This window comes from Bombina bombina, chromosome 2, assembly GCF_027579735.1.
Source record: "Bombina bombina isolate aBomBom1 chromosome 2, aBomBom1.pri, whole genome shotgun sequence".
NCBI classification, from domain to species: Eukaryota; Metazoa; Chordata; class Amphibia; order Anura; family Bombinatoridae; genus Bombina; species Bombina bombina.
In genome coordinates this window covers 985,276,274-985,300,820 of record NC_069500.1, presented here as the reverse complement: position 1 = coordinate 985,300,820, position 24,547 = coordinate 985,276,274, and the positions used below count along the sequence as shown (strand labels likewise).

The window sequence follows — 24,547 nt, the reverse complement described above, 5'->3', positions numbered from 1 at the left end:
GGCTCACACCCTTTATATACCCACAAAGAAATGAGTGGCCCAAAGTATTTTAACACACTTTTAAAATACCAGTTACTTATTCAGAAAAGGTAAAATATATGAAGTGGCAAGATTGGCCCCAGTTTTTTTGCCATAGAAACGGTTGGGCCAGGCTGAGAACATGTCTATCTTCTGAAGGGGTTCACGCACTGTATATATCCACACAGAAGTTAATGGCAGAAAGGATTTAACCCTTTCAAAATACCAGTTACTTATTCAGGAAAGATAAAATATATGTAGTGGCAAGGCTAGCACCTGTTTGTTTGCATAAAAGGTGTTGGGCAAGGCTGTGAACATGTCTGTCCTATGAAGTGGCTCACACCCTTTATATATCCATAAAGAAATGAGTGGCCCAAAAGATTTTAACCACTTTAAAATACAAGTTACTTATTCAGAAAAGGTCAAATATATGAAGTGGCAAGGTTGGCACCAGTTTTTGCCATAGAAACCGTTGGGCCAGTCTGAAAACATGTGGATTTTATGAAGGGGTTCACACCCTGTATATATCCACACAGAAATCAGTGGCCCAAATACCAGTTACTTATTCAGAAAATTATAAATATATGAAGTAGCAAGGATGGCACCAGTTTGTTTGACATAGAAACCTTTGGGCAAGGCAGAGAATATGTCTAACCAATGAAGGGTTTAACACCAACCCTATATATACCCACACAGAAATGAGTGGCCCAAAGGATTTTAACCCTTTAAAAATACCAGTTACTTATTCAGGAAAAGTTAAATATATATAGTGGCAAGGTTAGCACCTGTTTGTTTGCCATAAAAAGTGTTGGGCCAGACTTAGAACATGTCTATCATATGAAGGGGCTCACACCCTTTATATATCCACAAAGAAATGAGTGGCCCAAAGGATTATAACACTTTTAAAATACCAGTTACTTATTCAGAAAAGGTAAAATATATGAAGTGGCAAGGTTGGCACCAGTTGTTTTTCCATAGAAACCATTGTACCAGTCTAAAAACATATGGATTGTATGAAGGGGCTCACACCCTTTATATATCCACACAAAAATGAGTGACCAAAAAGATTTTAACCCTTTCAAAATACCAGTTACTTATTAAAAAAAAGGTAAAATATGTGAGGTGGCAAGATTGGCACCAGTGTTTTTACTATAAAAAGCGTTGGGCCAGGCTGAAAACACAAGGATTGTATGAAGGGGCTCACACACTGTATATATCCAGAGAGAAATCAGTGGCCCAAAGGATTTTAACCCTTTCAATATAAAAGTTACTTATTCAAAAAATAACCAAAATTGTGCCATGTTTATTGCAATATAGAAAATATGTTTATTTAGGTTTTGGAAAAGTGTATTGTTTTTATTTAAAATTAATAATTGTAGATAATTTGTTTATACAGCTTTATTTGGCTGAATGTAACCAGTTGTTGAATAAGAAGCTAACTTCAGCGAATAAGAAGCTGGCCGAATAAAAAGCCAACTTCAGCCTCGTTCTGAGAAGTTAGTTGTTTGTACAAGCTTTGTGAAATACTGGCGTTTGTAGGATTTATTAAGTTTGGAGAACTTTAATGAATCTTAATTTGGCCCTGCTGTTATGTTCCCTAAATCAATGAGAAACACCTAATAAGTTTTTATGAAAAAGAAATGTTGAACACAAAACCTTCACTCATTATATATAGCGGTAATTCATTTGAAAATGATGCACACTTATGCTGCTCATTATCATGCTCATTTTATTATTAAACCTCTTTGCAGGGGTTAAACACACTGAAAACCAATCATTAATATAAACTAATTAATCAGAGCATTTTATTTTTGTAATTGAATGTCCCTATGCCACTTTCTCATTACTAATTTTTCTGTTTATCTCTTTTGGCTGATTATATTACTTTGTATATGAGTATAATATTCCTATACATATAAATGGATGATCTGTCACAGCTACATAATAGTGTGTGTATGTTGTATATCTGCATGTACAAATGTATGCTGTGTAGTTGTGTGCAAGTTTATTTGTATGGTGCTATGTAGTGTGTATTGCTGTGTATTTGAGTGTGTGTACACGTATATGTGTAGCGTGTCACTGTGTATTTGAGTATATGTATATGTGTAGTGTGTGTTGCTGTGTATATGTGTAGCATTTGTCGCTGTGTATTTGAGTGTATGTATATGTGTAGTGTGTGTTGCTGTGTACATGTATATGTGTAGCGTGTGTTGCTGTGTATTTGAGTGTATGTATATGTGTATATGTAGTGTGTCGCTGTGTAGTTTTACAGACTCTAAGTGCCTTAATCTTGAACATTAATGAGGAATGCACAGAGCAGTTTTAATCTTTTATTGAATGTCCAACTGAAATATTTAGCACTGTCTCTACAAAGACTAATTAAATACAAAGCTAACATAGCTATACCAGTGGTTTGTGTTTGATTTGCTTCCTAAGAGTATTAAAAGATATTTATTTATAATTTTATTTATATTACATATTTGGTCTCATTATTTTTAAGCCACTCCCCATCTCTGCTCCTGCCTACCATGTAACCCACGTTTGGGAGATTGTCCCTCTTTTGAATTTTGAAATGTTGGGATGATACTGATTTCACACATATATAGAATTTAGTTTTTCCAGGTTGCTTATAATTTATCATTCAATCATAATCATTGTTACTTAAATCCTCGCTTCTGCCAGCCCCCCATGTGAAACAGTTTTTTTCTGACTGTGAATCAGACAGCCAATCAGAACGTTAGCCACATGGCTCGCTATTTTCTAAGTGGCGTTCTGGTCTTTGGTAAATATATGCACTCTACAAGATCAGGAGATGATCTGCGCATACACAAGACTACTACTTTTCCTGAGCGATCATTGAGAAATATTTAGAGTGTGGGACTGCTTCACGTCACTAAAAGACAGAAAGGAAAAATGCAAGGGGGGGGGGGTTAAGGAAAGCATTACAGAGAAATACAACTTTTATCAATATAAAACCTAAAATTTAATGTTAATAAAAAAAAAAAAACATCTATTCACTTCTGCTTTACTATTACAATGTAATGGTGAGTTTAAAGCACATCTACTGTAATTAACCATCACTTTAAATTTCAGCAAGCGATTGCAGTTAGCCAGGTTCACTACTTGCAAACCTGTCCGCTTGCAGGCATGGTACATTTTGCCTATTGTATCGTTTTAATGGTGGAAATGTGTCGGGAAGTGGCTAATCAGTGTCTTTTTTTTTTTTTTTTTTTTTTTTTTTTTTTTTTTTACACAAAGAGATGGTTTAATCACTGCATTGTTTGTTACAGACACATGTTGATTAGTCACTGGGAAAAATGTTTAATATTAGGTCTATGTGTTAAAGCAATACTGTTTTATTAGTTTTAAAAACTGAATGGGTCTTACATGCCAAAAATATGCTGATGTTGAGTTTTCCAGCTTACCTTCCCGTAGATGTACAATATTTTTTTATTTTTTATCAGGTTTACTTTTGTCATCACATTTTTTTATTCTTCTATGTAAATAACATTGGAATGTGAAATTATTTACACTTTCATGTTGGGTTAGAGGACTTGACATTATGCGATCAGGTTTGCGTGCGAGTAGGGTGTTTTCTTCCACATTTTTTGCACCATTGACTTCTATGGGAGAATACGTTAACACAATCACAATATCCTAAATTGGACTTTTGCGCACATCGGATTAACGCTTGTGCGAAAACAGTTTACTTTCAACTTTAATACGAGCGCTACCCAACGCATGTAAAAAGCTTGCAAGCAGGAGCATTATAAATACCTCTCCACTTGTCATCTGGCCCTAAATGTATATTGAAGCAACATTGACCCATGAACCCAAGTTCAATAATAAAAGGAAAAAAAAAACAATTTAATCTACATAAGATGAGCTACAACACATACAGTTTATAGATCCAAAAAGGAACCACTAGATTTCCCCCTACATGCCCACATGTCTGTTTCTCCAAGGCTGAGGGAAAACAGGGTAACCAGTTTTGATGGGGACAACTGTGAGCATTTCCAACCTGTAACAATATTTTACAAATATTTTTTTAGTACATCAATGTACCTTAAATCATAGTGAATCGGTTATATGTACATCTCTCAACAGTTCCCATTATTAGAATACTACAAAAATACAAATTACGAGGATAATACAGGCAATTTCAAAATTAATCCGAACTGGCAACTTGACAGTATTGTAGAGAATGAAAAGTGTGCAGCCTTCTTGACTGAAACGTAGCTCCTTTCTATAAGAGAATACTCGAGCGTGCACGCACAAATTCTCATATGTATTACAAATATATTTCACTGGTATATCCTGTAGCCCTGAAAAAGAAGGTACAATAAAATGTAAAACTATAAATAAGTATATACTCTGATGCAGGGAAGATTAGGATTATATGCCATATAAATTACAGCAGGGAGAGGACTACAAATGTTTCACTTTATCAGAGAATCCATGGAATTTAAATGTTTTTCTTATTTAGGATGGATACTATATATATAAAACCACTCTGCAGCCGACCCACCTGAAGGCATCCTGCCTGGGTGCAATGATACAGTGCTATATTCCAAAGAAAGATTGCACTCACAGGCCTTTTTCAAACAATAAAATCACTTTTTAATGTAACGTAACTTTACATTAAGATTTAATTGTTTGAAAAAGGCCTGTGAGTGCAATCTTTATTTGGAATATATATATGTGTGTGTGTGTGTGTGTATGTGTGTGTGTGTATATATATATATATATATATATATATATATATATATATATATACACACAGTGCACATCAACAAGGCCAAAAAATTACTTACCTTAGTTGCTGAGAAGCTCCGATCCTCTGCTGTCTGAATGTCACTTACTTAGCTACAGACTGACGTGCAGGCACAAGGTCGGCATCAGAGTTTCTCAGCTTAGAAACATTTCCCGCCTAATAAACAATCCGCAATAAATAGCGCTTTAAAAATTGCCACCAAAAAATTGTAGTTAAAAAAAATTGCACTTTTAAAAGCTGTGTACACTACAAGCTCACACCTTAGAGGGAATGGTGGTTTGTAGCCACCAATCAGCAGCTAGCTCCCAGTAATGTATTACTGATCCTGAACCTAGCTAGGTATGAGTTTCAGGAAAGGATACCAAAAGAACAAAGTAAATTAGATAACAGAAGTAAATTGAAAAGTTTTTTAAAATTGCATGCTCTGTCTGAATCATGAACATTTAATTTTGGCTTTACTGTCCCTTTGCTTGCTTTTTTTAAAATCTTAAAATGGAGGCTAAAGCAAATTTAATAATAGAAATAAATTGGAAAGGTTTTTATAATTGCATGCTCTGTCTGAATCATGAAAGTTTAAACTATTGAATGTATTGAGTGTCTTTAATGGTTAATTTATTGTCATTTCAGGTGTTCAATCATGGCAGTTGTAATAAATACTGAGCTGGACCCAGTGTTCCTAAAAGCTCTTGGCTACCTCCACTCAAAGAGCAAGGACTCTGCTGAGAAACTAAAGACCTTACTGGATGAATCTCTTTGCAAGGGCCTTGACATCAGCTATCGGCCTCCTCAGAAGGTGTGTGAACTTTAGTAAAAAAAAAATAACAATATATACATTTTCTAGAGGCAATGAAAAATGATAATGTCTCATTCATTTTTTAATCTTGGTACAATATTTGCAGATAAAGTATTTGCCAGAGAGTTTGGCCTCTAGATGTTTAAGGGACATTTTAATGTAATGTAATGTCACAATTGTGATGTTTCTGTTAATTGGTCAAAATAAAACTTTCACAAATCAGATAGATCATTTGATTTTAAACAATTTTCCAATTTACTTCTATTATCAAATGTGCTTTGTTCTCTTGAGATCCTTTAACAGTAAATCTACGTAGGCTTATAGGAACTCCGGGACATGCACGTGTCTCCTGAGCCCACCTATGATTACTCTTTAAAGGGATAGTCCACTTTAAAAAATGTATTGTTTAAAAAGATAGATAATCCCTTTATTACCCATTCCCCAGTTTTGCACAACCAACACAGTTATATTAATACACGTTTTACCTCTGTGATTACCTTGTATCTAAACCTCTGCAGACTGCCCCCGTATCTCAGTTCTCTTGACAGACTTGCATTTTAGCCAATCAGTGCTGACTCATAAATAACTCCACGGGAGACAATGTTATCTATATGGCACACATGAACATAGCAGTGTTTAAATGAGAAAAACTCCCAAAATGCACTGAGATAATAGGCGGCCTTCAACGGTTTAGAAATCAGTTTGAACCTACCTAGCTTTAGCTTATAAAAAAAGAATACCAATAGAACAAAGCAAATTTGATGATAAGAGTAAATTTGAAAGTTGTTTAAAATTGCATGCTTTATCTGAATCATGAAAGTTTAATATTGACTTGACTGACTCTTTAACTTGGCTTTGCTCCTGCTGTAGCATTATGATGCATAAGGTTTAGATCTCAGCAATTATTATAAATTAACCATGTGCCTTTCTTTTGTGTCTTGCTCATCTATTATAATGAAATTAATTTGGGTTTTAAGGATATTGAGCTGCCTAAAGCATCAAAACCAAAGGCCGAAGTAAAGTCTAGCAGCAGCACTCCTGTAAGCAGCATTCTCAGCAAACCTCTTCCACCAGAGAAAGTAAAGAAAGAGGCAGAGAAAAGAACTGCAGATAAGGTAGGTACCCAGTGTGCAAGATGAAGCTGTCAATTAACATCAATGTTGTCTCTAAACTAAGTCCATGAGGACTATAGACAAGCCTTCTCTTCAAAATTAAGTTTTCAAATTCTGGCCTGTTTATGACCATTGCTGTAGCACTACCAATTATAAATCCCTTAAAGTGAATGTAAACTTGAGCATACTCGCACAAGTCATAGGATAGGAATTAAAAAATTAATGAGACCTTCATTCATCAAATTTTTAGTCTATACTGATCTTCTTAGATTTCTACCTTCGAATGATATAACGATAAGCGCCGTTCCCCCGTCCGCCATATTGATCAATTGATTGACAGGTGACAAATCTGCAATCCACTAATCGTCGTCTCTGTCCCCCCCCCCCCCCCCCCCCCCCCCCACGCGTTCAGCCCCTTTGCACAAATGTCACGACCCGGTGGGGGACGACAACGATTAGACGATTGCAGATTTGTCATCTGTGAATCAATTGATCAATATGGCGGGCAGAGGAACGGTGCTTATCGTTTTATCATTAAAAGGTAAAAATCTAAGAAGATCAGTATAGACTACAAATTTGATGAATGAAAGTCCCATTCATTTTTTTAAATCCTATCCTATGACTTGAGGGAGTATGCCCAAGTTTACATTCACTTTAATTGACACTTATTACATTTACACTTAAATTACACACAAATCATACTTTTTTTTTCAGCACAGCAAGCATTTTTAGAAAATAATTTTTTTTATTTTGCAAAACTACCATAATAAAGGAAAACTCCACCATATTAAATCCAAGAAAAGATAAATAAATGTTGTCATTTTCTATGAGTTACATGGTTATTGGCAGCACACCAGTCATTATTTCCTAAATATTTTAAACTCACATTGTATTGTTCCACATTTAGCATCAGTTCACCTTCCCAAATTAGCAAGGTTTTTATACCTATATTGTTCAATAGCAAATAATTGTATATTTAGAAGATAGCGTATCTTTTTTTTTCCAATTTGCAATTTATGCTGAAAATAAGTATGAGTATTTGATAATGTATGAATGTGCTAACCCTGGCCAAACTCATCTATCATAGCAAAAAGTATAAAAAAAACAAACTCCAAACAAACTAAATAGTTTTTCACAAAATATCACCTATTTTCACATTCACCGTTTTCCAAGTTATTTTGATTCCCGAATATTTTTTTCTATTGTAGTGCATATGATTTTATGTATTTTGAGGTAAATGATTGCAAATTGTCTGAAATAAATTTGTAGTTTTTCAATCTGTAGTCTCCCATTGGCCAGGAATTTTCATGCACATCATATCTGTTGCAGCCAGCCACAGTTATAGCAGAATTAATTGTAGTATTACAGCATGGTTATAAGTTATGTTCTTCCTTTTTGTCTTTTTATAACAGATGAAAGTAGAGATTATAGACCCCGTGGACATTCCTAAAAAGCCTCGACTGGAAAAGCCTGAAGCTCACTCCTCTCCAATCACAGTACAAACCAGTAAAGATTTATCCATACCCGATCTCTCCAGTTTTGATGAAACCAGTGCTGATGATTTTGCAATGGAAATGGGATTGGCCTGTGTTGTTTGTCGGTGGGTGCTAAGGATCTGTCCCGTGTTTTATGATTACCATAGTTTGTATATTTAACCATGAAGTAGGTTAATTCAGTTAAATTATAGAGTAAGTTTTATGATATTCAAGACTCCAAGCAGTAATTATCTTTATGGGAAACTGTGTATCATTGAATTATTTGAATTTCTTTATTCTAGAAATATTTTATAATTAATTATCTTTGATTACCCTAGTAACATTCACTAACAAAGACTGGCTATACATTCTGTTGTCCAGGTTAGGTGGACTTTAGCCCTAAACTGTTCCCTAGCAACATACTCATATACATACAGTTACAAGTCATATCTGCAAAGCTTGATTTAAATAAGTTCCAGGATTATTTAATTCATTTTGATTTTGGTCAAGTTTGCATTTTGCAACTAATGATGTTGTCAATCATTGCACATGTAGGTAAGTGCCTGCATGTTGAAGCTATTCTGCATTTACAGGTGGCTTTCTGTGCTGAGCAGAAGTGTTTATCTGTTTTGGATTACTTTCTTTGTGTGCAACATTTCAAGGTTAAAGTGTATATTACATATGAAATAACCCCCAAATTATGATATACAGGAACATACATTACATGGTTTGTTTTTTTACTTGCCATGACACTTATGGGTTTTTTTTGTCCATGCTTTCATATTTTATTTAGGCTGTATAATAAAAAAAATACACCAGGTGGAGATGGAGGCCAAAAGGTCACCGGTTCACTCTTATAGTGAGAATGTCTTTAGAGAAACCCTGGAGGGTGTCTTTACATATACTAGACTTTCTTCTATCCTTGTATCCTTCAATCAATTACAACAGCTTAGTTGATCCACCCACCTCCATCCTTTGCTCCCACTCGGCACCAACGATGATCGTTTTAGAGAGTGACACAGACACGATCAGTGCTCCCTTACCATATGAGGGCAGATGCCTTCTGCCCCCAGCTGGAGTCAAAGCTGACAGCCGGGGCTGCAGCATTCACCTCCTTGTTGGATGTAGATACTAAGTCAACACAGTATGCTGGGCGCAAGGGGTTAAATACATATTTCTTTCTAATGACACGGTGAGTCCACAGATCATCATGAATTACTATTGGGAATATCACTCCTGGCCAGCAGGAGGAGGCAAAGAGCACCACAGCAGAGCTGTTAAGTATCACTTCCCTTCCCACAACCCCCAGTCATTCTCTTTGCCTCTAGTGCAAGGAGGAGGTGATAAGTAATTAGGTGTCCTGATTAAGATTCTTCTATCAAGATTTTTTTTATTTTGAATTCAGAGTAGGATTGCTCTGATCTTTCATCACAAATTGGGTATAGCTGTACTCCACATTAGTGTTTTCAGTAGGGCAGTGGTGGCTTTAAAGCAGTGTAAAGTGGGCTTTGCTGCTTTTTCCTAACATGTTGCTGCCCTGGTATAGAAAGCCTGTCTTTCTTTGTTTTACAGGTATCTGTAAGGAGCGGCATCCTCTCAAGCTGGGTGAGCTGTCCTCACTGCAGGTGAGCTGCAGGTAAGTGCTTGGCCTTCTATGTTTGGGGGACATGCACTTTTGAAAGGTTTTCTACTGCATTATTCGGGGACATGTATATATCCTGAGGCAGGATATCATAGGCAGGAAGCAGGCACTTATTGTGACTTGGGAGACGAGGGGTTAATACTTTTTGGAAGTTTCCCTGACTTATTGTTTTTATATTTGAGCTCATTATTATTTTTATGTGACTATGCTTGTTCCTCTAAAATTCTAATAACTGATTCAGCACGGATGCTTTTCAATGTCTGAACAGACTTCTAGTTTATACAGCAGAGTCCTAGAGGTTCTGACAGTTCGTTATGCTTTTTTATTAACAACTTTCATAAGATAGGCATATGTTTTTATTATTTAGAGAGTGTTGCTGACAGTGTGAGACGCGCAGTTAATTTCTCCAACATAGGTGTGTCCGGTCCACGGCGTCATCCTTACTTGTGGGATATTCTCTTCCCCAACAGGAAATGGCAAAGAGCCCAGCAAAGCTGGTCACATGATCCCTCCTAGGCTCCGCCTACCCCAGTCATTCTCTTTGCCGTTGCACAGGCAACATCTCCACGGAGATGGTTAAGAGTTTTTTGGTGTTTAAATGTAGTTTTTATCCTTCAATCAAGAGTTTGTTATTTTAAAATAGTGCTGGTATGTACTATTTACTCTGAAACAGAAAAGAGATGAAGATTTCTGTTTGTAAGAGGAAGATGATTTTAGCAACCGTTACTAAAATCGATGGCTGTTTCCACACAGGACTGTTGAGATGAAGTAACTTCAGTTGGGGGAAACAGTGGGCAGACTTTGCTGCTTGAGGTATGACACATTTCTAACAAGACTTTGTAATGCTGGAAGGCTGTCATTTTCCCTATGGGAACCGGTAAGCCATTTTCTTAGTTTAGTATAAGAATAAAGGGCTTCACAAGGGCTTTAAAGACTGGTAGACATTTTTCTGGGCTAAAACGATTACTTTATAAGCATATTTAATGGAAGAGTTCCCTTCTTGGGAACAATAATAGATTCCTTAGAAATGAAGATTTTTCTGACAGAGGCCAGAAAATCAAAACTTCTAAGCTCTTGTCAAGTACTTCATTCTGTTCTTCTTCCTTCCATAGCGCAGTGCATGGAAGTAATAGGTTTGATGGTTGCGGCACTGGACATAGTTCCTTTTGCGCGAATTCATCTAAGACCATTACAACTGTGCATGCTCAGACAGTGGAATGGGGATTATACAGACTTGTCTCCGACGATCCAAGTAGATCAGAGAACCAGAGATTCACTCCGTTGGTGGCTGACCCTGGACAACCTGTCACAGGGAATGAGCTTCCGCAGACCAGAGTGGGTCATTGTCACGACCGACGCCAGTCTGGTGGGCTGGGGCGCGGTCTGGGAACCCCTGAAAGCTCAGGGTCTATGGTCTCGGGAAGAATCTCTTCTCCCGATAAACATTCTGGAACTGAGAGCGATATTCAATGCTCTCAAAGCTTGGCCTCAACTAGCAAAGGCCAAATTCATAAGGTTTCAATCAGACAACATGACGACTGTTGCATATATCAACCATCGGTGCGGAACAAGGAGTTCCCTGGCGATGGAAGAAGTGACCAAAATAATTCAATGGGCGGAGAATCACTCCTGCCACTTGTCTGCAATCCACATCCCAGGAGTGGAAAATTGGGAAGCAGATTTTCTGAGTCGTCAGACTTTCCATCCGGGGGAGTGGGAACTCCATCCGGAAATCTTTGCCCAAATAACTCAATTATGGGGCATTCCAGACATGGATCTGATGGCGTCTCGTCAGAACTTCAAGGTTCCTTGCTACGGGTCCAGATCCAGGGATCCCAAGGCGACTCTAGTAGATGCACTAGTAGCACCTTGGACCTTCAACCTAGCTTATGTATTCCCACCGTTTCCTCTCATTCCCAGGCTGGTAGCCAGGATCAATCAGGAGAGGGCTTCGGTGATCTTGATAGCTCCTGCGTGGCCACGCAGAACTTGGTATGCAGACCTGGTGAATATGTCATCGGCTCCACCATGGAAGCTACCTTTGAGACAGGACCTTCTTGTTCAAGGTCCATTCGAACATCCGAATCTGGCTTCACTCCAACTGACTGCTTGGAGATTGAATGATTTTATCAAAGCGTGGGTTTTCAGATTCTGTCATTGATACTCTTATTCAGGCTAGAAAGCCTGTAACTAGGAAAATTTACCATAAAATATGGAAAAAATATATCTGTTGGTGTGAATCTAAAGGATTCCCATGGAACATGATAAAAATTCCTAAGATTCTATCCTTTCTACAAGAGGGTTTGGAGAAAGGTTTATCTGCAAGTTCTTTGAAGGGACAGATTTCTGCTTTATCTGTTTTACTTCACAAAAAGCTGGCGGCTGTGCCAGATGTTCAAGCTTTTGTTCAGGCTCTGGTTAGAATCAAGCCTGTTTACAAACCTTTGACTCCTCCTTGGAGTCTCAATTTAGTTCTTTCAGTTCTTCAAGGGGTTCCGTTTGAACCCTTACATTCCGTAGATATTAAGTTACTATCTTGGAAAGTTTTGTTTTTGGTTGCAATTTCTTCTGCTAGAAGAGTTTCAGAGTTATCTGCTCTGCAGTGTTCTCCTCCTTATCTGGTGTTCCATGCAGATAAGGTGGTTTTGCGTACTAAACCTGGTTTTCTTCCGAAAGTTGTTTCAAACAAAAACATTAACCAGGAGATAGTTGTGCCTTCTTTGTGTCCGAATCCAGTTTCAAAGAAGGAACGTTTGTTACACAATTTGGATGTAGTTCGTGCTCTAAAATTCTATTTAGAGGCTACAAAGGATTTCAGACAAACATCTTCTTTGTTTGTCGTTTATTCTGGTAAAAGGAGAGGTCAAAAACCAACATCTACCTCTCTCTCTTTTTGGCTTAAAAGCATCATCCGATTGGCTTATGAGACTGCCGGACGGCAGCCTCCTGAAAGAATCACAGCTCACTCCACTAGGGCTGTGGCTTCCACATGGGCCTTCAAGAACGAGGCTTCTGTTGATCAGATATGTAAGGCAGCGACTTGGTCTTCACTGCACACTTTTACCAAATTTTACAAATTTGATACTTTTGCTTCTTCTGAGGCTATTTTTGGGAGAAAGGTTTTGCAAGCCGTGGTGCCTTCCATCTAGGTGACCTGATTTGCTCCCTCCCTTCATCCGTGTCCTAAAGCTTTGGTATTGGTTCCCACAAGTAAGGATGACGCCGTGGACCGGACACACCTATGTTGGAGAAAACAGAATTTATGCTTACCTGATAAATTACTTTCTCCAACGGTGTGTCCGGTCCATGGCCCGCCCTGGTTTTTTGATCAGGTCTGATGAATTATTTTCTCTAACTACAGTCACCACGGTATCATATGATTTCTCCTATGCATATTCCTCCTTTACGTCGGTCGAATGACTGGGGTAGGCGGAGCCTAGGAGGGATCATGTGACCAGCTTTGCTGGGCTCTTTGCCATTTCCTGTTGGGGAAGAGAATATCCCACAAGTAAGGATGACGCCGTGGACCGGACACACCGTTGGAGAAAGTAATTTATCAGGTAAGCATAAATTCTGTTTTTGGTTGCGAGCTCTTTCTGTGGGCTATGATTGCTCCCGCCCTCATATTCCCTCAATATGGCGGATAAGCGCCATTTGCTTCAGTACAGAGCAATGTTCTGAACAGGGCTTGTGACGCGTCCTCTTTTTGTTTTCTCTGTTGCCGTAGTGGTGTGTATGTGTCATTCTACGGAGCTGAAAGTAGCTTCAGTGTGCTGAGTGACACGATACTAATATAATTGGGTGACAGTCTAAAGGCATTATAGATTTTGCAGATGTCGTTCAATCTCTAATATTTTAAGCCTTGCTTAGTGCTCCCTCATGTAGTTTTGGCTCCTTATGTTAGGGGTAATATTCTTTTAATTATAGGTTTGTTTTCATTTTTTCCATGCATTAATATAGTTTTCTCCTGATATGTCTCATTCTCTCTCCTCGATTATAGAAATATAATAAATACGACTGTAATGCCCTGCAGCATTTTTTTGCTTGTCATAATTGTGCTGCATGTCTATTAGGTGAGCTCATGTCTCTTAGGATGATACTGTTTTTGACTATGCAACAGTTTTTTTCTCCTTTATGTCCCAAGCCTTAATGGCGTCACATAAAGTGTCCTGCGGTTCCTCTCGATCTCCAAGAGGAGTGTTTTGCATACCGAATTTAGCCCAGATATTCTCTACGTTATCTGCGGCTTGGTCTGTTTTCCTTTTCTCAGGGGAAGTGCAAAGAAACATTTCTTTCATGTAATTAGCAAGAGTCCATGAGCTAGTGACGTATGGGATATACATTCCTACCAGGAGGGGCAAAGTTTCCCAAACCTCAAAATGCCTATAAATACACCCCTCACCACACCCACAAATCAGTTTTACAAACTTTGCCTCCTATGGAGGTGGTGAAGTAAGTTTGTGCTAGATTCTACGTTGATATGCGCTCCGCAGCAGGTTGGAGCCCGGTTTTCCTCTCAGCGTGCAGTGAATGTCAGAGGGATGTGAAGAGAGTATTGCCTATTTGAATTCAATGATCTCCTTCTACGGGGTCTATTTCATAGGTTCTCTGTTTTCGGTCGTAGAGATTCATCTCTTACCTCCCTTTTCAGATCGACGATATACTCTTATATATACCATTACCTCTACTGATTCTCGTTTCAGTACTGGTTTGGCTTTCTACTACATGTAGATGAGTGTCCTGGGGTAAGTAAGTCTTATTTTCTGTGACACTCTAAGCTATGGTTGGGCACTTTTATATAAAGTTCTAAATATGTGTTCAAACATTTATTTGCCTTGATTCAGGATGTTCAACGTTCCTTATTTCAGACAGTCAGTTTCATATTTGGGATAATGCATATGAATAAATCAATTTTTTTTCTTACCTTAAAATTTGACTTTTTCCCTGTGGGCTGTTAGGCTCGCGGGGGCTGAAAATGCTTAATTTTATTGCGTCATTCTTGGCGCTGACTTTTTTGGCGCAAAAATTTTCTTTGTTTCCGGCGTCATACGTGTCGCCGGAAGTTGCGTGATTTTTGATGTTTTTTTGCGCCAAAAGTGTCGGCGTTCCGGATGTGGCGTCATTTTTGGCGCCAAAAGCATTTAGGCGCCAAATAATGTGGGCGTCTTTTTTGGCGCTAAAAAATATGGGCGTCACTATTGTCTCCACATTATTTAAGTCTCATTGTTTATTGCTTCTGGTTGCTAGAAGCTTGTTCACTGGCATTTTTTCCCATTCCTGAAACTGTCATTTAAGGAATTTGATCAATTTTGCTTTATATGTTGTTTTTTCTATTACATATTGCAAGATGTCCCAGATTGACCCTGAGTCAGAAGATACTTCTGGAAAATCGCTGCCTAGTGCTGGATCTACCAAAGTTAAGTGTATTTGCTGTAAACTTGTGGTATCTGTTCCTCCAGCTGTTGTTTGTAATGAATGTCATGACAAACTTGTTAATGCAGATAATATTTCCCTTAGTAATGTTACATTACCTGTTGTTGTTCCATCAACATCTAATACTCAGAGTGTTCCTGTTAACATAAGAGATTTTGTTTCTAAATCCATTAAGAAGGCTATGTCTGTTATTCCTCCTTCTAGTAAACGTGAAAACATAATTTATGCTTACCTGATAAATTTATTTCTCTTGTAGTGTATCCAGTCCACGGATCATCCATTACTTATGGAATATATTCTCCTTCCCAACAGGAAGTTGCAAGAGTCCACCCACAGCAAAGCTGCTATATAGCTCCTCCCCTAACTGCCATATTCAGTCATTCGACCGAAAACATGCAGAGAAAGGAAAAACCATAGGGTGCAGTGGTGACTGTAGTTCAAATGAAAAAATTACCTGCCTTAAAGTGACAGGGCGGGCCGTGGACTGGATACACTACAAGAGAAATACATTTATCAGGTAAGCATAAATTATGTTTTCTCTTGTTAAGTGTATCCAGTCCACGGATCATCCATTACTTATGGAATACCAATACCAAAGCTAAAGTACACGGATGATGGGAGGGACAAGGCAGGTACTTAAACGGAAGTTACCACTGCCTGTAAGAAACCCTTTCTCCCAAAAATAGCCTCCGAAGAAGCAAGGTATCAAATTTGTTAAATTTGAAAAAGTATGAAGCGCAGACCAAGACTCCGTCTTGTAAATCTGTTCAACAGAAGCCACATTTAAAAAAGGCCCAAGTGAAAACCACAGCTCTAGTAGAATGAGCTGTAATTCCTTCAGGAGGCTGCTGTCCAGCAGTCTCATAAGCTAAATGAATTATGCTTTTTAACCAAAAAGACAGAGAGGCTGCCGAAGTCTTTTGACCTCTCCTCTGTCCAGAATAGACAACAAACAAGGTGAACGTTTGATGAAAACTGTAGTAGCTTGTAAGTAAAACTTTAAAGCACAAACCACGTCCAATATTGTGTAATAGACGTTCCTTCTTTGAGGAAGGATTAGGATACAAGCATGGAACAACTATCTCTTGAGTGATGTTCTTGTTAGATACCACCTTAGGAAAAAACCCAGGTTGGTACGCAGGACTACCTTATCCGTACGAAGGACCAGATAAGGAGAATCACATTGTAACACAGATAACTTGGAGACTCTACGAGTCGAGGAAATAGCTACCCAAAAGGAACTTTCCAAGATAAAGATTGATATCTATGGAACAAAAAAGGTTCAAACGGAACTTCTTGAAGAACCTTAAGAACCAGGTTTAAGCTCCATGGTGGAGCAACAGTTTTAAACACAGGCTTGGATCTAACCAAAGCCTGACCAAATGCCTGAACGTCTAGAATACCTGCCAGACGCTTGTGCAAAAAAATAGACAGAGTAAAAATCTGTCCCTTTTAAGGAATTAGCTGACAACCCTTTTCTCCAAAACATCTTGGAGAAAAGATAATATCCTGGGAATCCAGACGTTACTCCATGAGTAACCCTTGGATTCATAACAATCAGATATTTACACCATATCTATGTTCAATTTTCCTAGAGACAGGCTTTCATGTCTGTATTAAGGTATCAATGACTGACTCGGAGAAGCCATGCTTTGATGACATCAAGCGTTCAGTCTCCAGGCAGTCCATCTCAGATTGATTCTATTTAGATGGTTGAAAGGACCCTGAGGTAGAGGGACCTGTCTCAGAAGCAGAGACCGTGATGGAAAGGATGACATGTCCACCAGATCTGCATACCAGGTCCTGCGTGGCTAAGCAGGCGCTGACAAAAACACCAAAGCCCTCTCCTGCTTGGTCTTGACCTCCGGAGGAAATCCCACTCCCCCGGAAGAAAAGTCTGACGACTTAGAAAAACCACCTCCCAGTTCTCAACACCTGGGATATGGATAGCTGATAGACAAGAGTGAGTCTCTGTCCAGTGAATTATTGTAAGACTTCTAACATCGCTAGGGAACTTCTGTTCCCCCTTGATGGCTGATGTAAACCACAGTCGTGTATATTGTCCGACTGAATATGATGTACCTCAGAGTTGCTAACTGAGGCCAAGTCTGAAGAGCATGGAATATCACTCCCAGTTCCAGAATATTTATTAGAATGAGGGTCTCCTCCTAAGTCCACTATCCCTGAGCCTTCAGGGAGTTCCAGACTGCATCCCAACCTAAAAGGCTGGCATCTATTGTAACAATTGTCCCATCTGACCTGCGGAAGGTCATACACTTGGACAGATGGACCCGACATAGTCACCAGAGAATCTCTGGTCTCTTGGTCCAGGTTTAACAGGGGGACAAACCTGTGTAATCCCCGTTCCTCTGACTGAGCATGCATAGTTGCAGCGGTCTGAAATGTAGACGTGCAAACGGTACTATGTCCCTTGCCGCTACCATTAAGCCGATTTCATTCATGTACTGAGCCACCGAAGGGCGCGGATGGAATGAAAAACACGGCAGAAATTTAGAAACTTTGACAACCTGGACTCCGTCAGGTAAATTTTCATTTCTACAGAATCTATCAGAGTCCCTAAGAGGGAAACCCTTGAGATTGGGGATAGAGAACTCTTTCCTTGTTCACTTTCCACCCATGTGATCTCAGAAATGCCAGTACTACGTCCGTATGAGACTTGGCAATTTGGATGTTTGACGCCTGTATCAGGATGTCGTCTAAATAAGGGGCCACTTCTATGCCCCGCGGCCTAAGGACCGCCAAAGTGACCCCAGAACCTCCATAAAGATTCTTGGGGCTGTAGATATCCCAACGGAAAGAGCTACAAACTGGTAATGCCTGTCTAGAAAGGCAAACCTGAAAAACGATGGTGATCTTTATGCATCACAATGTGAGGATAAACATCCTTCAAATCCATTGTAGTCCTCTATTGACTCTCCTGGATCATAGTTAAGATGGTACGAATAGTTTCCATCTTAAAAGACGGAATTCTGAGGAATTTGTTTAAGATCTTTAGATCCAAAATAGGTCTGAAGGTTCCCTTTCCTTGGGAACCACAAACAGATTTGAGTAAAAACTCTGTCCCTGTTCCTCTCTTGGAACTGGATGGATCTCGTACACAATGTAAGAATGCCTCCTTCTTTATCTGGTTTGCAGATAATTGGAAAGGCGAAATCTCCCCTTTTTTTGGGGGGAATCTTTGAAAATCCAGAAGATATCTCTGGGATATAAATTCCAATGCCTAGGGATCCTGGGCATCTCTTGCCCACGCCTGGGCGAAGAATGAAAATCTGCCCCCTATAGGATCCGTTACCGGATAGGGGTCCGTTCCTTCATGCTGCCTTAGAGGCAGCAGCAGGCTCCTTGGCCTGCTTATCTTTGTTCCAGGTCCGATTGTCTCCAGACCGCCTTGGACTGAGCAAAAATTCCCTCTTGTTTTGCCTTAGAGGAAGTGGATGCCACACCTGCCCTGAAGTTTTAAAAGGCACGAAAATTAGACCTTTCTTGGCCCTTGATTTGGACCTATCCTGAGGAAGAGCATGACCTTTTCCTCCAGTGATATAAGCAATAATCTCCTTCAAACCAGGCCCGAATAGGGTCTGCCCCTTGAAGGGAAGTTAAGTAGCTTATTTATTAAAGTCACGACAGCTGACCATGATATAAGCCATAGCGCTCTGCGCGCCAGTATAGTAAAAAACAGAATTCTTAGCCGTTAGTCTAGTCAAATGAACAAAGGCATCAGAAAACAAAGGAATTGGCTAGCATAAGCTTGTCAAATATATTCATCCAATGGAGTCGCTAACTGTAAAGCCTCATCAAGAGACTCAACCCAGAACGCCGCAGCAGCAGTGACAGAAGCAATGTATGCAAGGGGCTACAGGATAAAACCCTGTTGAATAAACATTTTTTATCCATTGGATCTAAAAAGCACAACTGTCCTCGCCAGAGGTAGTGGTACGCCTAGCTAGAGTAGAAACTCCTCTCTCCACCTTAGGAACTGTCTGCCAGAAGTCCCGTGTGGTCGTAACTATTAGAAAACATTCTTCTAAAAAATAGGAGGGGAAGAGAACGGCACACCTGGTCTATCCCATTCCTTATTAAAAAAAATTTAATAAACCTCTTTAGGTATTGGAAAAACATCAGTACACACCGGCACTGCATATTATTTATCCAGTCTACACAATTTCTCTGGCCCTGCGATTGTACACATTCATTCAGGGCAGCCAAAGCCTCCCTGAGCAACAAGTGGAGGTTCTCAAGCATAAATTTTAAATGTAGAAATATCAGAATCAGGTTAAATCATCTTCCCTGAGTCAAAAAAAAAATCACCCACAGACTAAGCATATTGTGAGGTAGTATCATACATGGTTCTTAAAGCGTCTGTATGCTCTGTATCTACCCCCAGAGCTATCTGCTTTCCTTTAATTTCAGGTAGTCTGACTAATACTGCTGCCAGAGTATTATTCACCACCTTTGCCATGTCTTGTAAAATAAACGCTATGGACGCCCTTGATGTACTTGGCGCCATTTGAGCGTGAGTCCCTGAAGCGGGAGTCGAAGGGTCTGACACGTGGGGAGAGTTAGTCGGCATAACTTTCCCCTCGACAGAATCCCCTGGTAAAATAAACGCTATGGGTGCCCTTGATGTACTTGGCGCCATTTGAGCGTGAGTCCCTAAAGCGGGAGTCAAAAGGTCTGACACGTGGGGAGAGTTAGTCGGCATAACTACCCCCACGACAGAATCCTCTGGTGATAATGTTTTTAAAGACAACAAATGATCTTTATTGTTTAACATGAAATCAGTACATCTGGTACACATTCTAAGATGGGGTTCCACCATGGCTTTAAAACATAATGAACACAGAGCTTCCTCTATGTCAGACATGTTAGAACAGACTAATAATGAGACTAGTAAGCTTGGAAAACACTTTAAATCAAGTTAACAAGCAAATATATAAAACGTTACTGTGCCTTTAAGAGAAACAAATTTTGTCAAAATTTGAAAAACAGTGAAAAAAGGCAGTAAAACAAACGAAATTTTTACAGTACATGTAATAAGGTAACAGAGCATTGCACCCACTTGCAAATGGATGATTAACCCCTTAATGCAAAAAACAGATCAAAAAAATGACAGACGTTTTTAAAAACAGACACAACAAACTGCCACAGCAGAGCTGTGGATTACCTTCCCTATAAACGATTTTGGAAGTCTTTTTAGCCCTTTAAAAATGTCCTGTAGTATTCATGGGACTGCTGAGGGAATCTGGATGATTCATTTTGTAATTTTAACTGCGCAAAAAAGCGCTAAATTAGGCCCTTCCCACTCATATTACAACAGTGGGAAGCTTCAGTTAACTGTTTCTATGCAAAATTTAAGCCAGCCATGTGGAAAAAACTTAGGCCCCAATAAGTTTTATCACCAAACATATGTTAAAAAACGATTAAACATGCCAGCAAACGTTTTAAAACACATTTTTACAAGAGTATGTATCTCTATTAATAAGCCTGATACCAGTCGCTTTTACTGCATTTAAGGCTATACCAACATTACAGTGTTATCACCAATGTACGTTAAAAAACGATTAAACATGCCAGCAAACGTTTTAAAACACATTTTTATAAGAGTATGTATCTCTATTAATAAGCCTGATACCAGTCGCTATCGCTGCATTTAAGGCTTTACTTACATTACTTCGGTATCAGCAGTATTTTCTTAGTCAATTCCATTCCTAGAAAAATATTTTACTGCACATACCTTATCTGCAGGAAAACCTGCACGCCATTCCCCCTCTGAAGTACCTCACTCCTCAGAATGTGTGAGAACAGCAAATGGATCTTAGTTACGTCTGCTAAGATCATAGAAAAACGCAGGCAGATTCTTCTTCCAAATACTGCCTGAGATAAACAGCACACTCCGGTGCCATTTAAAAATAACAAACTTTTGATTGAAGAATAAAGTATAAGTATAAAAAACCACAGACTCTCACGACCTCCTATCTATGTTGAGGCTTGCAAGAGAATGACTGAGTATGGCAGTTAGGGGAGGAGCTATATAGCAGCTTTGCTGTGGGTGGACTCTTGCAACTTCCTGTTGGGAAGGAGAATATATTCCATAAGTAATGGATGATCCGTGGACTGGATACACTTAACAAGAGAAAGGTCTTTTAAAACTTCTCATTTTTCAGATGAATTTTTAAATGAACATCATCATTCTGATTCTGATAATGATTCCTCTGGTTCAGAGGATTCTGTTTCAGAGCTTGATGCTGATAAATCTTCATATTTATTCAAAATGGATTTTATTCGTTCTTTACTTAAAGAAGTTTTAATTGCATTAGAAATAGAGGATTCTTGTCCTCTTGATACTAAATCTAAACGTTTAAATAAGGTTTTTAAATCTCCTGTAGTTATTCCAGAAGTTTTTCCTGTCCCTGATGCTATTTCTGAAGTAATCTCCAGGGAATGGAATAATTTGGGTAATTCATTTACTCCTTCTAAACGTTTTAAGCAATTATATCCTGTGCCATCTGGCAGATTAGAGTTTTGGGACAAAATCCCTAAGGTTGATGGGGCTATCTCTACTCTTGCTAAACGTACTACTATTCCTACGGCAGATAGTACTTCCTTTAAGGATCTTTTAGATAGGAAAATTGAATCCTTTCTAAGAAAAGCTTACTTATGTTCAGGTAATCTTCTTAGACCTGCTATATCTTTAGCGGATGTTGCTGCAGCTTCAACTTTTTGGTTAGAAGCTTTAGCGCAACAAGTAACAGATCATAATTCTCATAGCATTGTTAATCTTCTTCAACATGCTAATAACTTTATTTGTGATGCCATCTTTGATATCATTAGGGTTGATGTCAGGTATATGTCTCTAGCCATTTTAGCTAGAAGAGCTTTATGGCTTAAAACTTGGAATGCTGATATGTCTTCTAAGTCAACTTTGCTTTCCCTTTCTTTCCAGGGTAATAAATTATTTGGTTCACAGTTGGATTCTATTATCTCAACTGTTACTGGAGGGAAAGGAACTTTTTTACCACAGGATAAAAAATCTAAAGGTAAATTTAGGTCTAATAATCGTTTTCGTTCCTTTCGTCACAATAAGGAACAAAAGCCTGATCCTTCACCCACAGGAGCGGTATCAGTTTGGAAACCATCTCCAGTCTGGAATAAATCCAAGCCTTTTAGAAAACCAAAGCCAGCTCCAAAGTCCACATGAAGGTGCGGCCCTCATTCCAGCCCAGCTGGTAGGGGGCAGATTACGATTTTTCAAAGAAATTTGGATCAATTCAATTCACAAACTTTGGATTCAGAACATTGTTTCAGAAGGGTACAGAATTGGCTTCAAGATAAGGCCTCCTGCAAAAAGATTTTTTCTTTCCCGTGTCCCAGTAAATCCAGCGAAGGCTCAAGCATTTCTGAAATGTGTTTCAGATCTAGAGTTGGCTGGAGTAATTATGCCAGTTCCAGTTCTGGAACAGGGACTGGGGTTTTATTCAAACCTCTTCATTGTACCAAAGAGGGAGAATTCCTTCAGACCAGTTCTGGATTTAAAAATATTGAATCGTTATGTAAGGATACCAACATTCAAAATGGTAACTATAAGGACTATCCTGCCTTTTGTTCAGCAAGGGCATTATATGTCCACAATAGATTTACAGGATGCATATCTGCATATTCCGATTCATCCAGATCACTTTCAGTTTCTGAGATTCTCTTTCCTAGACAAGCATTACCATTTTGTGGCTCTGCCGTTTGGCCTAGCAACAGCTCCAAGGATTTTTACAAAGGTTCTCGGTGCTCTTCTGTCTGTAATCAGAGAACAGGGTATTGTGGTATTTCCTTATTTGGACGATATCTTGGTACTTGCTCAGTCTTCACATTTAACAGAATCTCATACGAATCGACTTGTATTGTTTCTTCGAGATCATGGTTGGAGGATTAATTTACCGAAAAGTTCATTGATTCCTCAGACAAGGGTAACCTTTTTAGGTTTCCAGATAGATTCAGTGTCCATGACTCTGTCTCTGACAGACAAGAGACGTCTAAAATTGGTTTCAGCTTGTCGAAACCTTCAGTCTCAATCATTCCCTTCGGTAGCCTTATGCATGGAAATTCTAGGTCTTATGACTGCTGCATCGGACGCGATCCCCTTTGCTCGTTTTCACATGCGACCTCTTCAGCTCTGTATGCTGAACCAGTGGTGCAGGGATTACACAAAGATATCTCAATTGATATCTTTAAAACCGATTGTACGACACTCTCTGACGTGGTGGACAGATCACCATCGTTTAGTTCAGGGGGCTTCTTTTGTTCTTCCGACCTGGACTGTGATTTCAACAGATGCAAGTCTGACAGGTTGGGGAGCTGTTTGGGGGTCTCTGACAGCACAAGGGGTTTGGGAATCTCAGGAGGTGAGATTACCAATCAATATTTTGGAACTCCGTGCAATTTTCAGAGCTCTTCAGTCATGGCCTCTTCTAAAGAGAGAATCGTTCATTTGTTTTCAGACAGACAATGTCACAACTGTGGCATATATCAATCATCAAGGAGGGACTCACAGTCCTCTGGCTATGAAAGAAGTATCTCGAATACTGGTATGGGCGGAATCCAGCTCCTGTCTAATTTCTGCGGTTCATATCCCAGGTATAGACAATTGGGAAGCGGATTATCTCAGTCGCCAAACGTTACATCCGGGCGAATGGTCTCTTCACCCAGAGGTATTTCTTCAGATTGTTCAAATGTGGGGACTTCCAGAAATAGATCTGATGGCTTCTCATCTAAACAAGAAACTTCCCAGGTATCTGTCCAGATCCAGGGATCCTCAGGCGGAAGCAGTGGATGCATTGTCACTTCCTTGGAAGTATCATCCTGCCTATATCTTTCCGCCTCTAGTTCTTCTTTCAAGAGTAATCTCCAAGATTCTGAAGGAATGCTAGTTTGTTCTGCTGGTGGCTCCAGCATGGCCTCACAGGTTTTGGTATGCGGATCTTGTCCGGATGGCCTCTTGCCAACCGTGGACTCTTCCGTTAAGACCAGACCTTCTGTCACAAGGTCCTTTTTTCCATCAGGATCTCAAATCCTTAAATTTGAAGGTATGGAGATTGAACGCTTGATTCTTAGTCAAAGAGGTTTCTCTGACTCTGTCATTAATACTATGTTACAGGCTCGTAAATCTGTATCTAGGAAGATATATTATCGAGTTTGGAAGACTTACATTTCTTGGTGTCTTTCTCATCATTTTTCCTGGCATTCTTTTAGAATTCCGAGAATTTTACAGTTTCTTCAGGATGGTTTGGA

The 24,547-nt window shown here is 39.2% G+C and overlaps 1 protein-coding gene across 1 annotated transcript in view; it reads left to right on the top strand.

Annotated features, from left to right (window-relative positions):
* Window positions 1-24,547, top strand: part of INTS12 (integrator complex subunit 12) — a 64,816-nt gene that overhangs the window by 20,816 nt on the left and 19,453 nt on the right. Inside the window, exons 2-4 of the mRNA XM_053700800.1 lie at window positions 5,420-5,585; window positions 6,563-6,700; window positions 8,110-8,297. Of these exons, the coding sequence (XP_053556775.1) occupies window positions 5,430-5,585; window positions 6,563-6,700; window positions 8,110-8,297 (482 nt within the window). The 5' untranslated portion in view covers window positions 5,420-5,429. The remainder of the gene's footprint in view (window positions 1-5,419; window positions 5,586-6,562; window positions 6,701-8,109; window positions 8,298-24,547) is intronic.